At 35.8% G+C, this 17,491-nt stretch overlaps 1 protein-coding gene across 1 annotated transcript; it reads right to left on the reverse strand.

Moving 5' to 3' along the window:
• Positions 1 to 6,462: 6,462 nt before the first annotated feature.
• Positions 6,463 to 7,146, reverse strand: Gm20808 (predicted gene, 20808). Its single transcript, XM_017318812.1, has one exon. The coding sequence runs from the start codon at positions 7,144 to 7,146 to the stop codon at positions 6,463 to 6,465; it is 684 nt and encodes a 227-aa protein (XP_017174301.1).
• Between the last annotated feature and the right edge of the window lie 10,345 nt (positions 7,147 to 17,491).

Here is a 17,491-nt window from a genome sequence, read left to right on the forward strand (position 1 = left end):
TTTTGATATTTCAAGGCTCTGTGACAAGTCTCCTTTAATAATAAAACAAATTCTAATTCATTCTAAACAGCCCATCACCTGGAAAACTAACACATTTGAACGTGTGATCATCTGTGGCACACATTTATTCAAAAGAATAAAGGAATGAAAAAGAAAATGAAATCAACTAATAAGTGGCCATGACACTTGGTAGTATAGTTTATATCATTACTTTTCATTTCTCACAGTTTAGGGTTATTTGCATAACATATTTCTGATCAGCCATCATTCTCAAATAATCCAAAGGCATCCTAACCCCACCCCACACCCACACACACATTTCTACTTGATTAACCATATTGGCATTACTTATTTTCATGGAAACATATCCCTTATTCCTGATTTAGTTCAAATCGTGAGAAATGTTGATGTATAATTAATTCCTATTCATAATGGGATAAAACAAAAGTCAACAGGATTGAATCCATTGTTCCTTGGAGCAGAAGATTTCCCATCGATTTAGTAAAATATTATAAATATGATTTTAAAAGAAGGCAACACCCTGAAAAAGTCTTATTTTCATATTTTCATTATTTACAGACCATTCTGTGGTATAAATAGGAATCTAGAGGAAGAAAGGTGTTTAAAGTCACTGACACACACACTTAACTGAGGTTTCCTTAGCACAGGAAGAAGATATATCAATCCTCTATATCTGGAGAGTTTCTCCAGGACCCTAATGATATAAAAGTCTTCAGGTCTCTAGGTTAAAACAACATTGCTTTTGCCTATAATTTATGCAAAGTAACCTCTTTTATACAGTAATCATATTGATGTGTGTATGCATACAGAAATATACAGGTAAGTGCAGAGGATAGGGAAGGGTATACTGTTTTCTGCTACTTCACTCCCTAATTTTCCCCTTGTGACAGGGTTTCTTGCTGAGCTAGGAGTGAGGCTGACATTCAGGAAGCCACAGTCATCCTTCTGTCTCTGCCACTCCAATTCCTAAGCACTGGTGTTGTAGGTGAATGTTTGACCAAACACTTGGCTTTACCCCTGGGACATCTCCCCAGATTCTTCTTTATTTTAAATAACCTCTGAATTACTTTTGCCCTCAATGTAATGAAACTGCTGTATAAGAATTTGTTATTTAGAAGATGGACATATAAGTGGTCTGTGTGTGTTCAGTACAGACATGGTATATTAAGAACTACTTTCCTTAATTCCTTGAGAATTTCATACACTATATTTTGATGGAATTTACTTTCCAATTCTTTTAGTAACTCCTCCCAGAAAAAAACCTGGCCCATTCCCACCTAACTCCTCCTGCCAACTTCATATCTCGTCTTCTCCCCTTTGTTACAACCCATTCAAATCATTTGTGTTTCCCATAAACTCTTGGGCATCTGGCTTCCAGTAGAGAATGAACAATCTATCACCTTCAAAGTCAATACCTTTGATGAAAACTGACTATTCATCCTTCATCAACTGTCTATACCTTATCAGATAGTGATAAGTGATAGTGAGCCATCCCATTCAGTGATGGAAGACAGAATGGCCTGATTTTGTGCAGAAAGACACAGTTTTTCTCTTACCTCTGTGCCTTACAAGATTTTCATTCTCTTCCTTGAGGATTTCTAAGATTCAGCTCCTCTACTTCTTGCCTCTTTCTGTGAGTATTTGTGAATATGCATGTGTGTCTATATTACAGATGTCTGAGTTTACATACAACTCAACTCAGAGTGGGATTTTGCAATTAACTGCTGGAACTATCTCACACTAGACTATATTCCTTAATGCAGACTTGGTGTGGGTAAGTACCAGAAAGGAACTGGAGATTGCTAGATATCTTCAGAGTTAGTTGTAGTATAGGTGATGTTTAGACTTCTGACCTTACATTCTGGCTAGAACCTATGGGTTTAAGATGCATGGATAGGTGATCAATATCCTGAACTTGCATTGCATTTTTGTTCTTTTTGAACAAAACGGATATCCTTGAAGAGATAGATGGATCCTATCACTTTGTTTCAAATAAAGAATTCTGTGGTTAAATTGTTTTGAAATGTCAGTCATGGGTCTTTGATGAAGGCTTTGGTCCACAGTACAATGTTCATAGGTAGTACAATATGCTCTCTGAAAAGTGATTGGAACCTGAGGGCTTTAATCAATGAGTTAATCAATCAATGGATGTGCATGGAATGGGTAAAAAACTTGTAAATGAACGTGGTCATTTGGACATGTCTACAAAGCTTTTTATTGTCTTTGTCCCTTCTTGTGTTAATGCTGACTAGCTGCCAATAAGTTGAACAATTTTGCTGCTTCATGCCCCTTTCATATTCATGTGATCATGGATCCTTCTTTCATTTGTGATAGTAACATGTCAGGTTCAGAGGAAACATGGCTTAATTCTTTAATTTTTTTTTCTAGAAACGGCATGCTAAGTGTAGAACCAATGTTACCTAGTTGTTGTAGTTGGAATATTCAGCCACGTTATCTGTTGTCTTTGAGACTCAAGAACTTTGCTGCTACCCACACCACTGGTCTTTTTTCTGAATTCACTATTGTATTTTAGTAGATTTCAATATCATATGAAGTACCAGAAAAATGAGTGAAAAATGACAGTGGTGAGATGTGTTTAGAATCATTAAATTACACACTTAAAAATAAATAAATCAATGGATTTATATAGTACATAAATAAAACTCCAATAAAACTTCTGAAAAGGCTTAACTAAATGTGATGCTTCTCATGTGAGTTGTTATTTGTCATAGCACCTGTGATTTAGCTGTTAATAGTAGTGGGTTTTATTACTTATGAATCAGACACCAATACATCCATGAAGGGGTAACACTCCATTCCCTCAGGAGAAATAAATCAATTAAAAGTCATTGGATTAATTGATGAGAATTTTTTCTGGTTAAAGCTGACTTGGCAGGAAGTTGGACAGATTGGAGTGTCTCCCAGAAAGTGTAACACACATTAGAATGTAGGTGTTGTGAGGCTATAAGACATATTCACTACTTGTCACCTATTATTGAGTATTCTTGCTGTTGGAGGTACTTACCCTTCACTTCTGCCATGGAGGAAAGTGGGTCTATACCTAGTCAGAAGGAGGAGATTGGGATGAATAATGTTTGTGTGGGTTATGGAGCAGGATAAACCTTAATGTGCTGGGATTTTTTTTATCTCCAACTTGACAATCTAGCATCACCTTAGGAGAGAGAACAATTGAAGAATTGTCTCTATTCACTTGGTTTTTGGGTAAGTCTATGGGACATTTTCTTCCTTGATGGTCGATGTGTGAGGGTAGGCAACTGTGGGTAAGCTCATCAGTAGTCATTTATAAAAGGGAGGCTTTTACTCTGTATTTAAAATAAAATATTTGACCAAGCCACATGATTTTTGGTGGTTTGAATAAGAATATCCCCTATAGATTCATATATATGGATATTTAGTCACCAGGGATTGGCAGTGTGTTTAAGGATTAGAAGGAATGAGAGAAGATGTGGCTTCATTGGAGTAAGTGGTAGTGTCAATAAGGGTGGTCTTTGAGTTTTCAAGAAACCAATGTAATGGCAGAATATCTGTCTCTGTCTAAGGATCAATAGTTCTATTGCTCCAGTGCTGCGGTCACTAACTTGATGTTGGACTAAACTTCTGTAAGTGTATTCAAGCCCCCAGTTAATGCTTTGTTTCATAATAGTTGTTTTATCCATGATGTCTCTTCACAGCAATAGAACAATGACTAAGATAGGGTCAAGCAATAAGCACTCTTTCCTGGTAATGCTTCAAGTTCCTGTTTTGCCTTCCTTGGTAATAGTCTGTAACATGTAAGCTAATAACCCTTATATTCCCAAGTTATGTTTGATGTTAGTATTCATCAGTGTGAGAAAGATGCAAACTAGAACAATTGCATGTCATTATATACATGAGAATATCTTACCTTTAAATTAAAATAAAACACCTACACATTATTTGTCCTTATAGGATAAGTGACAGTGGTACTATTAGATATTTTGTTTCTCTAAGAAATTGTCTTACTTAAAATTTCTATTGTTGTAAGGACATACCATGTCCAAAGAGCTATTTCCATAGCAAAAGTTTTATTCAGCTTATATTCCACATTGCTGTTCATCATCAAAGTAGTTGGGAAAGAAACTGAAACAACACAGGTTCTTGGATCCAGAAGCTCATGCATAGGCCATGGAGTGGTGATGCTTATTGACATGCTCCTTAAGTCTTGCTTCCATGAGGAGCACAAGACTACAACCACAAGGGTGTCACCACCCACAATGAACTGGGTCCTCTCCCACCAATTAAGAAAATTCCTTACAGCTTGATCTTAAAGAGGCATTTTCTCAACTGAGGCTCCTCCTCTTTCAAGACTCTAGATCTTGTCAAGTTTCTATGAAACCAGTATGGCACTCTGAATGTAGTTGGACTACGAGGAGGTGTGGCCTTATAGGAGTAGGTGTAGCCTCTTTGGAGGAAGCATATAACTGTGAGGCTTTAAAGCTCTGCTCAGTGTGGAAGACACCATCCCTGCATGCAGAAGACTCTAAGCTTCCTCTCCACCACCACATATTCCCAGCCACTTGCATGTTTACTTCCTTGATGATAGTGGACAGAACCTTTGAAACTGCAATGAAATGTTGAAAAGCCCTAATGAAATGTTTCTAATGAGTTGCCTTAGTCATAGTGATTTTTCACAGCATTGGAACCCTAATTAAGACATCCAGCTAGCACAAAAACTCTCTTAAATACCAAAATTAATCAACAATAGAGAGTATTTTCAAGTCATTTGGCATTTAAACTTATTCTAGAGAAAAAACACAAATGATTGAGTCCATGACAAGCCTGACTAAAAAAAAAAAAAAAAAAAAAAAAAAAAAAAAAAAAAAAAAACCAAAACAAAAACAAACAAAAAAAACCAAAGAAAACAAAAACAAAAACAAAACTACAACAACAATAAAACCAAACAAACAAAAGAAACACTCAGAGTGCATATGGGACCCAGTAAGACCCCCATGAAGCACAGGGGCTACTCAGGAGTAGTGACCAACATATTGGGCAACCTCATAGAGTTTGAAACCCATGAGAACTGGCATAGAAAAGAGGTCAGCACATATGCATTGAGTACACCTTCACTGTTTTATGAGAATGAGGTCACACATAAATTTAAGACTGGAATTTCCAGGGAATAGACAGGCTGAAATGGTACATAGGTATGTTGGGAGTCAGATGTTTGGAGGAGAGCCAGGGGAACAGGCCATGGGGAACATTTTGATGGTCATCTGGGGCATTCCACAGAGACATCCAAAAGATCACAGGATTCATCCCAGTCAAAGAGTGCTCAGGGAAAGCACTCAGGATCCATGCCCCACCATATATTATCTCACCGTATACTCATTTTCTCTTTTAAATTACTATTTGACCTGATCGGCTGGCTATTTGTTAAGAAACCAATAAACCTAATGTGGATATGTCCAATTTTAACTACTTGCAGAAAATTTCTATTCTTCCTGGGTCTCCTGCTTCACATTTTGAGAACTTCATCTTAGAATATTTTTGTTCCTCAGTGTCCTTTACTCTTTTGTGTGTCCTTTATTGTTTTTAAAGGTCACCATCAATTTAATCTTTCTTAACTTCTTCCTGGTCTCTTTTCTGCATGTTAATATTGGATTTCTTAAAAAGATATCTTAATGGGAATTGAGAGATGACCATGTTGTCAAGAGCACTTTTGTACCGCAAAAAAACTGGATTTGTTTTCTTGAATTCATATCCAATGGTTAACAATCAGCTTTAATGCCAGCTCCATGGGATCTGACAACTCATGTCTCTGTGGTCACCTATACTCTCAAGCTACTACCCACCCATATAAATAAAGATAATAAATCTTAAAATGAGAGACAAGTTTCATTTGGTTTCATTATTCAAATGAAACCTGATTTTGTCTGATTTCTGAGTCTCTTTGGATCAGTTTTCTGGGTTGCACTTTGTGTAACAAGGCCACATTCCTTTTATCTATCACTCTTTCCCCCAACTTGTTGTTTCTCCCTCAGACTTCATTCCAGAGATTCTATCTATGTCCTGTCTTTCGCCCCTTCTTCCTAAAAATCCATCTTTTGCTGCCATCCCTGCTCCTCTAAGTCATATCTCCAATTCCTTGCTCACTATGCAGACCACAGAATCTAAGTCCTGTCCATTTTAGCCTGTGTGATATTAGATGTATGCACTGTTCACAGCCTGAGTTGCAACTTTCATCTTGCTTTGATGTTCTTTCCACCATAGTCCATCTCTTCCAACAATGTGTTCACTAAAAGCATGCCATGTCACACGTATTAATTTTTAGAACAAAACAAATTTTATTGACAAAGATACTGAGGTTGTCAAAGACCCATAGGTACCCAACACAGGAAAATAAACATTTTTTTCAATCCTATAAGTTTACATTTCTGTACTTTGTGATTTTTTTTTAATTTAAGTGATATTTGACACCAGAGTATAGACATAGATATGTAGGTCACCAAGAAATTTGATAAAGTACACAGTAGAATTGGCTAGAACTTTGTAAACAACCTTTCCGAACTTTTTGGATCCATCATCTCTGGTGTACTGCACCCAGGAACCTATTAAGAAGTCATTGTCATCACCTGATCTCGCCTCAGCCAGAGGGGTCTCTGGAATGATGTGGAGGTTACCTTCCTTGTAGTCATCCAGGAGCTGATAGACGTAGAGGACCGGATCCTTCTTGTAGGAAATGTAAAAATAGTCCTGTAAGAATGGCACCTGGGCTAGCACCATCCCACTCCAGTTGTCCTCAGAGCCATCTTTCCCCTCAAATTTGTGTTGTACCTCTCTGCAAACCAGGGCGCTGGCGAGGTGGACATCCCTCACCTGAAGAAAAACTACTTTGTGAGGCAAGACCTTAAGATTTAAAATCCTCTCATCGCTGTGGAGCTCCTGTCCGTAGACACTGTCAATTCCGTCATACTTCACCAAATAAAGAGAAGGGTTTGTTGGCAGTTGACCTAGAATGATGGCCTTCCAATGGGTGACAGGCTCATTACCTTCCTTCCACCCGTGAGAAATTCTGCAGCCAACAATATTCCCCAAGGCCTGGGAAGAAGGCTTCCTCCTACTCTTCTTCTTGAGTGATGTCATGCTCAGACTCTTCAGAGGTATTGTCTTCTACCTGGCTGTAGACCTGTTGTGCTAGATCACACTGTCTAAGTGGCTTCCATTCTCTTCAAATATCATACTTGCCCATTGCCTGGGACTGAAGATCTTGCCCGTTTACACCAGACACAATGCTGTTGCCTCTGTCATATATATGAATTCCTGATGGGCAATGGTTATGGGTTGGGAGTGAATGCTGGACCAAGACTCTTCTCTACGAGAACTTCTGAGCATGTGAAGAAGACTATGCTAAACAGATTTGAGCTCCTAAAATTAATTTTATAAAAATAAGAAGTTAATAAGTCAGCCATGGTGGTACATGCATTTAATCTCAGAACTCAGAAGGCAAGGACAGGCAGATTTCTAAATTAGAGACCAGCCTGGTCTACAAAGTGAGTTCCAGGGAAGCCAGTGCTATAGAGAGGAACCCTGTCTCAACAACAACAACAACAACAACAAGTAAAAGAAAACAGAAGAAAATCAAACGAAAAACAAACAAAAGAGAAATTCAAACAAAAAATAACAAAACAAACAATCAAATGGAGAAGTTAATAGGAAGTGGTGGTGACCCATAACTTTAATCATAGTACTCAAGAGGCAGAGTGAGGCAGACCTTAGTGAGATAAAGGCTAGTCTGGTCTACACAGTGAGTTTCCTGACAGCCAAATCTAAACATACAGAAACTCAAATAAAATTAACCAAGCAGGCAAACAAACAAACAAAGAAACAAAGAAACAAAAAAAAACAAGGACATAAAAATAGTGTAATTAACAAGTAATTCTCTAGAGCTCAGAAGAATATACTCAGATCAACATTTATTTCTTCAGCCCTGAGTTAATTTGTCTCTGATGAGGATCATCTCCTTGAAATTCTATGTCAATTTAGGTTGTGCTATGACTATTACACCCAATGATCAAGAAGAAGAGAAAAAAAAAAAAAGGGCCAGAAGGGTCACCATGACTCTCTTGTACGTGTAAGGACTGAGCTAAGTGCCTGCATTCACAAATATCTTCCCAGGGACACAGCACACCACTGTCCTTCTTTATTGTTTCTCCTGACCCAGCTTCAGAATTATTTGATGAAGCCATTGCATCAGTGAACTCAAGAACAACTCAACAATTTGAGGCAATATCAGCCATTTAGAACTAATATCTTCTAACATGCACTTGGACAAAGAGGAGATTTGGCATTTTAGTGGAATTGTGATCTAGATATTGTTAGCAAGGATAATAAATTCAGGAGATAAACTAACCTAGACCATTCATCTCCCTAGCTAATAAACATGGAGAAAGTAAATTGTACAGTAACTCTCTGTAGGAGAGAAAATTTTTGCTTTCTGTAGCTATGAGGGTCCTAATTACTACATAAATATACTTACCCATAGAAAAATATCCTAGTTGTCAAGATTCTGTCTCCTGATACAGACCAGGCACCAAAAGCCTGTGGGAAAAAATGACCTGGCTTTGACACACCACTGTGAAGATAGTGAACTCACCTTCAATGGATTCTAGTGCCTCCAAGTGGAATAGATGCGCAACCTCCAGCCAGTGCTCTGTGACATCACCCTAGTTCAGCTTACATCATAGAACCCCTCTCAGGCTGGTTCCTTCCCTAGTTACACTCAGAAACGTTCAGCATCTCGAATTTACCTTTTCATATGGCCTCCTAGAAATAATAAATGAAATCCCAACTGAAAGGCCTGATGATCTGAGTAATATTCTGCCAAAGAATTTCACCCTTGCATTGTTTTTATTGTTTGGTTGTTGGATTTTTATTTATTTGTTTGGTTTGTGTTTTGTTTTGTTTCATTTTTGTTTTTATTTTCGTTCTGAGAAAGTCTTCGGTTTCTGACTTGACAACATCCATGGTGGTTATTTTTCATGTTCCAACCTTTCCCTTGGTTATCTTTAAGCTGTGCTTCTTATCATAAATATTGCCAGACTCTTTGAGGCAGCACACTGGATAGCACACCAATTTTCACTTTATGAAAAGCCACAGTTAGAGGAGGACTATTTTTATGCAAAAAAACCTGGAATTTGACAGGGTTAAATGACATATATTGAAACCAATGGCAATCATGAATTATGGATTCTTTGGAAAGTAAGAGGACAACATAGATCTTGGGCATGCTTACAAAGTTGTGATAAAATTAAAACAAACCTGATATCTCCCAGTCATATTTTAAAGGTTTTTAAAATTTACCAGCACTTCTGATTACAAGGAATTTCAGAGATTAAATGCAGTAAAACAGGATGAAATAGATGAGGTAATTTTACTTTTGAAATATGTGTAGACAGAATACTGGACAGAGGTATGTATAAAATTTACTTACAAATTAGAGGACACTTTAATTGTTCATGCCACATAGATCTTCAGTTCTTCAAAAAAAAATCGTTTTCAGTACCTTCCATGGTCCCCACCACACCCTGTACATCATCTTCATAGAATATGACACTATCCATAGAGAGCTAGATCCTTCAACAACAGTCATAAAAAAAAATCATTCCTTAAGGTGTGGCCACAGGCCAATGTGATGGAGGATCTTTATCTGAGATTCTATCTTCCCAGGTTGATTTAAGTTCAAAAAAAAAAAATCTAAGAAGGACCACTACATATCCATATCATCAATATTGATTGCCTCACTGTATGAAACATACATGCTATGGAGTGATTTTAGATGTCAACTACTGGATGAATGCCTTAAAAAGGAGAGACAGAGAGAAAGAGAGAGAGAGAGAGAGAGAGAGAGAGAGAGAGAGAGAGAGAGAGAGAGAGAGAGAGAGAGAGAGAGAGAGAGAGAAATATATTTCTCATCTATGTGTATTAGTGCAGGGCTTTGTTTTCAAAAAAAATGGATGGAACGTTAAAATACTATATATTAGGTTAGACAAGTAAAACTCAAAATGACAATTGTGAAAATATAAATTTAATAAGAGGCATTAAAAAATAGGAGGTATTTTGGAAGAGTAAGCGCAGCAGCAGGGGGAGATTTGATACCAATGGAGGCTAGTGGGGAGGATGAAGATGGTAAAAGGACACTATAAACCTGTGCAAAGGGTCACAGAAAAGGCCTGCGACTTGTACACTTAAAAAACACTGGTATAAAGTAACAGAGTCCAAATAATATTTTGATTAATTTGGGGATTTTAGCTTCAAGACACTATAAAATATATTTGTATTTTTCAACTCAGGTGTGGTTCTTGCTATGTTGTACATGATATGGGTGACAGGATATGGTAAGGTGCTTCAATGTTTGTGTATCATTTATCATCAAATGCACATGTCACTCAGTGAGCTGCAAGGCTATCACAGGGAAGGAGGTATCTAAAGATATTAAGTGTACATGACGTAGGGAGAATAATGCCCCCACACTACTATAGATGTTGAAATAATCACATGTGTTTCCCAAGAATAATTTTCTGAAGATTAATCCCCAGGTGTGAATATATTTGGAAGAAATTGAATGGGTCAGGAGGGATATGACTTACATATAAAAATAATTTAATTATGCTGTTATAGAAAAGGTTTAATTATGAAAGGGAGTTTGGCACTCTCTTTTCTCTTTCTAGCCCATTGGTTCCCTCTGTGATGACATCATCTCACAAGAATTCACTCATTTGCTGATGGTGTGTTCATCATTGAATATACAGACTCCTGAAAAGAGTCATACAAAATATGCTTCATTATATACTAGACAATTAGTGTCATTTTGTTTGGCAATACAACATGTATGATTATGCCTCAGAATCATGAGCAACTGGGCCATATGGGAAATATAATTAGTACATTTCTGCTGACTGAAGATCAGATGTGTTGAGTGTTATCATGTGTGCTGTTCATGAGAGGAAGCTGCATAGATGGTGAGTATAGATCAGAGAGGAACATCCAAGGAGGACACTATGTAAGGAACCCTAGGAAGAGCACCATCACTGCTTTTAGCTAGTACACATATTTTTAGAATCCCCACTTTCTAGGGTGGAAAAGAAAACTGTATTACTCTAATTTACTAAGTATGGTCATTTGATACATCAGTGATCATCATCAAGGTGAACAGGTGTTGACAGAAGTTTGGGGACTCAGAAGAAGCCTGTTCTGGGAAAACCCATTGCCTTCAAAGAACGGAGATTTCTGACCAGCAACACTGGATAAACAGTCTACATTGGCAGCAGTAGCCCCATTGTGTCCAAATTAGTGGTTTTCAATCCACTAATCCATCCATAAGCAGCCTCCAAACACTGACACCATTGCATACACTGGCAAGATTTTGCTGGAAGGACCCAGATTTAGCTGTCTCTTGTGAGGCTTTGCCATGGCCTAGCAAACACAGAAGTGGATGCTCACAGTCAGCTATTGGATGAATCACAGGGACCGAAATGGAGGAGGTAGAGAAGGTACCCAAGGAGCTAAAGGGGTCTGCAATCCCATAAGTGGAACAACAATATGAACTAAAGAAACCCCCCAGAGCTCATTTTTCTAGCAGCATATCAGAGCTCATGTTTCTAGCTGCAGTTGTATCAGAAGATGGACTAGCTGGTTATCATTGGAAAGAGAGCCCCATCAGTCTTGCAAACTTTATATGCCTTAATTCAGGGGAATGCCAGGGACAAGATGTGGTGGTGGTGGTGAGGGTGTGGTTGAGGTGGGTATGTGGGGACTTTTGAGATAGTATTGGAAATGTAAATGAAAAAATACCTAATTTTTAAAAAAATGAGGAAACCATTGTCAGAATCACCAGCAATAATTTTAAATAACTGCCCTAAAATCTGGATTTAGGATTCCTTGAGAATCTTCCAAAACAAAAGGAAATGCAGAATCTTGGTGCTGTAATTGGAGAAGCAAGAGAAAAGCAAACAAGAATTCATCACAGAAAAAAAGACAGAAGAAGTAAGAATTAAAGACATATTTGGGCAAGATGAATAGTGAAGTAGAGATTAGAGCAAGCAGAAAGGACTGAGGAGATAGCTCACTGCTTAGGCCCACTGATTGCTTTTGCACAGGACCAGGGTTCAATTTCTAACACCCACATGGTTGTTCACAACCACCTGCAATTCTAGTTCTAGACGATCTGATGACCTCTTTGGACAACACACACACACACAGACACACACACACGCACACACACACACACACACACACACACACACACACACATATACTCACCCACAGAGAAAAAAAATCTTTTAGAAAACAATTATACAAACAAAAAGGAGTCAAGTATAGTTTTATTCCCCTTTAATACCAGCACTCAGAAGCAGGCTAAAATATGTAAGTTGAATGACTGCCTAGCTGATAGGTGTGTTTTCAGAATTTTCTTTTTCTTTTTCTTTTCTTTTTCTTTTCTTTTCTTTTCTTTTTTTTTTTGATTTTAGGACTATTTCAGTATTTGTTTAAAGATTCTAGATTTTTTTTCTATTTACTTCTTCTAATGTTTTAGGCTTTTTTTTCGGGCTTTTTAGTATTTTAGTTTTCGGGTTTTTTTTTTTGGGGGGGTGCAGGAGGGTAAAGCCCTTTGGGTTATTTAGAGTTTTAGGGTTTTAATGGTTTTAAATTTGGGCGATTGTTTTTTCCTTACAAGTTTTTTGTTTGTTTGTTTGTTTGTTTGTTTGTTTGTTTGTTTGTTTGTTTTTGGTAGGGTTGAGGTTTGTTTGTTTATTTATGTATTTATTTATGTGTTTATTTATGTATTTATTTATTTATTTTAGATCTTGATTTCTCCTAGAAATTTAAGGTATTTCAGGGTTTTAGGGCTTTTTAGGGTTTATGAATAATTTTAGGATAATTGTAGTTTTTTGTGTGTTTTTGATCTTCTTGTTGTTTTGTTTTGTTTTTGTTTCTTTTTATACTTTTAGTGTTTTATAGGGTTTTAGAATTTTGTAAAGGTTTTTTGTTTTCTTGTGTGTGTGTTTGCTTTTTTTTTTTATGGGTTTAGGATTATTTTTGTATCTTAGGATTTTAGTTAATGTTTCAGGGTTTTGTAAGCCTTTTGGGGGGGGGTAGGGTTGTTTTTATAGTCTCAGGATTTTAGTTAGTGTTTCAGGGTATTGTAGGTGTTTTGTTGTTGTTGTTTTTTGTTTGTTTATTTGTTTGTTTTTGTTGTTTTGCTTTTTTAAGCGGGTTTTCAAGTTTTTTTTTTTTTTGAGTTTCAGAGATTTGATGTGTTTTTAGAACTTTTTAAAAAAACTTTTTTTAGGGTTTTACAGTTCTTTTGGGTCTTTTTACTGTTGTTGAGATTGTTTTAGAATTTTAGGGTTTTTCTTTATTTTTTAGTTTTGTTTTGTTTTTTAATTTAATTAAGGAATTTTTAAAAATTGTTTTAAGCATTTTTTTAATAAGGTTTGTAAAATGATTTTCTTTTCCAGTGTTTTTGGCGATTTTTTAAGGCAGAAGAATTTGTAGTTGTTGGGGTGGTGGTTTTGTATCTTTTCATTATCTTTTTTTTTTAATTTTTTTTTTTTTTTTTATTTTCTCATTAGGGATCTAGACTTGTAGAGTTTTGGATTTTTTTTAGGGTTTTATAATTTTTTTAGGGTCTTTTTAGAGTTCTTGTGTTTTCTTATTTATAGAATTGTAGGGTTTTAAAAATGTTTATTAAGATTAAAAAATAGCTTTTTTCGGTCATTTAGTGTTTGTTTAATAATTTTAGCGTTTTTAGGGTTTTAGGTTTTGCTTTATTGTTTTAGGGTTTTTTTTTACGTTTTTTTAAATGATTTTAGGGTTGTTCGCAGTGTATTTGGAGAGATTTTTTTTTAAGGCTTAGTGTGGTTATTGTTCTTTCCTTGTTTGTTTGTTTGTTTGTGGTAATGATTTTTTGTTTTTTTGGGTCTTTGTAGAGATCTAGATTTTTTTTGTTTGTTTGTTTGTTTGTTTAGGGTTTTAGGTTCTTTTAGTTTTATTTTTTCAAAAAAAAATATGTTTTTTTTATTGTTTGTTTGTTTGTTTGTTTGTTTGTTTTTAGGGTTTTTGTTGTTTATTTAAAGCTTCAAGTTTATTTTCTTTTCTCTTCTTTTTTCTTTTTTCTTTTTTAGAGTTTTTAGGGTCTTTAAGGTTCTATCTCTAAGAACATAGAAACTGAACCTATTGCTTTTAGATTATTTATAAAATGTATTCCATTCTGAAAACAAGAAACACTATAAAGTCATGTTTGTTCATTTGCGTGTATGTCCCCAGGAGCTATAGATTATGTGTGCCTAATGCAGAGCTCTACAATATGTCCTGATCATACAGATTTAATTGTCACATCATGAAAGTTCAAGAACTATAATATAAAGTTATATCTATGTATCCTAGTTCATTCATCTTTCAAACAAATATAGTAGAAATGTCACAGAGGGCAGAATTTATTGATCATGATTTCGAAAAAGGACCTCAAAAGTCATTAAATCAAGTATCTTATACTAGCCAAACTCTACCCATCTATCCAGTTCACTCCTGTAAGAATAATTGCACCTGGGTTTTGGTTAATTCTTATTAAATTCTCCAGTTAAAAAAGGTCTTTATTAGCCCCCTTCCAGCTTAGTGAAAAACTCCATTCACACTCCTTCTGAAAGCAAAAGCATTTTTCTTTCACAGACTATGTTAATTTTACAACATTTGCCCCTGGATGGTTTCCATTTCCACAGTTTTGTTTGCCATGACTCAATATTTCATCTCTATTCAGACAACTCCTCTCATATATCACAGGTTAATACACAATGCTCATTTGTGAGTCATGCCAAAAAAGCAGAATGAACTTGTGGGATACAGAAGAGGGAAAGACACAAGAGCAACAGAAGTATCATTAAGCTGGATACTACTCTAGAATACTGCATGCTATTCATGTATCCTGGGGATCCAGAAATTCATCTAGACTGGACCCTAGTTATCCATTGGAAGGATGTAGTCTGAAGCTTAGCCTATTAACTGGCAGCTCCCAAAGCTTTGAACTTATCCAATGATTGTTATCTTCCACACAATACCCAGTAGTATCCAAGCTACATTCCCTGTCACAGGCAAAAGCCCGGAAAAAGAATAGAAAGCACTGTACTGTGTGCTAGGGTAGTGCTCATAGAAGGTATTGGCAATCTGCACTGAATCTATTAGCACAACTGCAAAGGTATGTGGCACAGGCAATCCAAGGATCACCATGCTTCCCATTTTATCTCTCCAGTCTATATATCCACTCCCAACTCTACACACTATGCTCCTATTCCTAGGGATCATTTAGAGGTCTCATAAATACCACAATGTATAACCCCGGAAGATGAGAGAAGTTTGAAGCACATCGATAGATTTTAAGTCTGACAATTGTTGATGTCATCAAAACAATTTTCTGAGCTGTGTTGTGCTTTTGTCAAACGATGGGGCTAGAATGGCCCTGCCAAGATCTAAAGCAGAAATAATAGTTTTTTATTTGTTTGTTTGTTTGTTTTTCTATTATTATATTGGAACATGTCATCATCAATTGAACTTCCTCAGTCTAAAAAAACAGGTGATACTTACAGTTATTTGCTGCCATCTCTAAAGTCTGGGCAAGGCAACTCCTGTGATTCTCCAAGCCTTGCTTCTTACCAGTTCTGGGCTATATGCTGTCAGGATAATGTTCTAAACAGGGAACTCTATGGATATCCAGATTTCAATAGTTTTCCCTTCAAAAATATAGTAAAAAAATTGCAATTGTACATTTATTTTAGTATTTCTGGTCAACATTTTCCTACTGAAGTGACAGAAATATTTACTTTTTTATATCTTTATACTAACATTAGATTTCTGTTTGATTTGTAGGGGACAGGTTTATTTGAGACAGTCCTACATTACTCATGCTGACCTCAAACTCGCTATGTAGCTATGGACAGTCAAAGGCCTTGATCCTCCTTCATTCAACTGCCAAGTGCTGGGATTACAGATTACAGTACCATAGCTATTAAAATATTTTCTATGACTGATAAAAGAGGTGAGGATTTGACTTTAGGATTTGGGTATTTTTCTAATTGTAGTCATAGTTTACATTGAATAGAATCATTATGTGAAAGGTAACAGAGATTCTGGTCTTTCAGATTTCTACTCATTAGTAGATCAGTTAATACATTTAAATATCTGCTAAAAATGTCATGGCATAAGTGGGAACATTAGTTTAAGATCTTGCCTAGGGAGGTTTCTGATTTTTAAAAGATTCAATAAATAGGAGTAGATTTATGAGTTTAACATGAATGAGCATGTCTTATCTAATTTGCCAATGTTATACATAATAATACAAAACATAAATTTTAAGTTTTTAGAATTATTTTCCTAAAAACATATATATTTATGACCAAATGAGCTAGAATTACTCATAACAAATATTTATTATTGTAAAAAGCCTAAATTTTTGTTGAAAGAAAATGAAACTTATTCTGTTGAATTTATTATAGTCTTTTATTTTGATAAGTATTTCTGAGGTTTTTAAAGATCTAAAGACAAACTATTCAGTGTATTTTTTTATGATAATTTCCAAGTATGTAAGTATACTGAGACTAGGCTGCTAAGCCCAATGCCCACACTACAAAGAGGTTCTAGCTTTTGGTCTGTAAATGACTAAAGTGTTTTTACCATGCTATGAAAGGTTTAAAAATTGCCTTCATTTGGAGTATTTATTTATTTATTATCTGTAGTAGCTATCTGTTTCCTGAACTGACTCCCTCCACGTTGTTCGCAGGCAGGAAATGATCTCCTGTTCATTTCAAATTGAATACCCCCCAAACAATTAACCAACTATATTAAAAAAAATGGTTAATATGGTAATTGCCTCAAATCTTACATGGAAACCATTTGATGACTACAGTGATTGTTACATTAATGGGGAGATGATCTAAAATAGTTTATTATTTTACATTTATGAATTGTTGATCTTAGAGCATGAACCATGGGATATGTGTTTAGGACATTTCCCTCTCTGTGTCAATGAGTTTATCTTCTATTAGATTCAGTGTATCATATTTTATGTTGATAATCGTGTTCAATTTGAAACTGAGCTTTGTGCAAGGTGATAAGTATGGATTTATTTTTATTTTTCAACATACAGACTGCAAATTAGAACATCACCATTTATTGAAAATCCTTTCTTTTTTCCATCGTTTTTTTTTTTGTTTTTTTGTTTTTTTTTTTTTTGGTTCTTTGTCAAAAATCTAGGGTCCATAAATATTTGGTTTTCTTTCTGGATCTTCAGTTCTAGTCCACTGATTCATCTGTCAGTCTCTGTATCAATACCATGTAGTTTTTTTTTTAAATCACTTCTTCTCTATAGTAGAGTTTGAGGTCCAGGATTGCTCTGAGCCAGGATAGCAGTGGAGTCACAGAGTAGGACCCTGGCAATGCC

Source organism: Mus musculus, chromosome Y (assembly GCF_000001635.26).
Source record: "Mus musculus strain C57BL/6J chromosome Y, GRCm38.p6 C57BL/6J".
NCBI lineage: Eukaryota > Metazoa > Chordata > Mammalia > Rodentia > Muridae > Mus > Mus musculus.

Bases quoted from the DNA above. Each gene is read 5' to 3' on its own strand.
- Gm20808 (XM_017318812.1), bottom strand. From the start codon at position 7,146: ATGACATCACTCAAGAAGAAGAGTAGGAGGAAGCCTTCTTCCCAGGCC.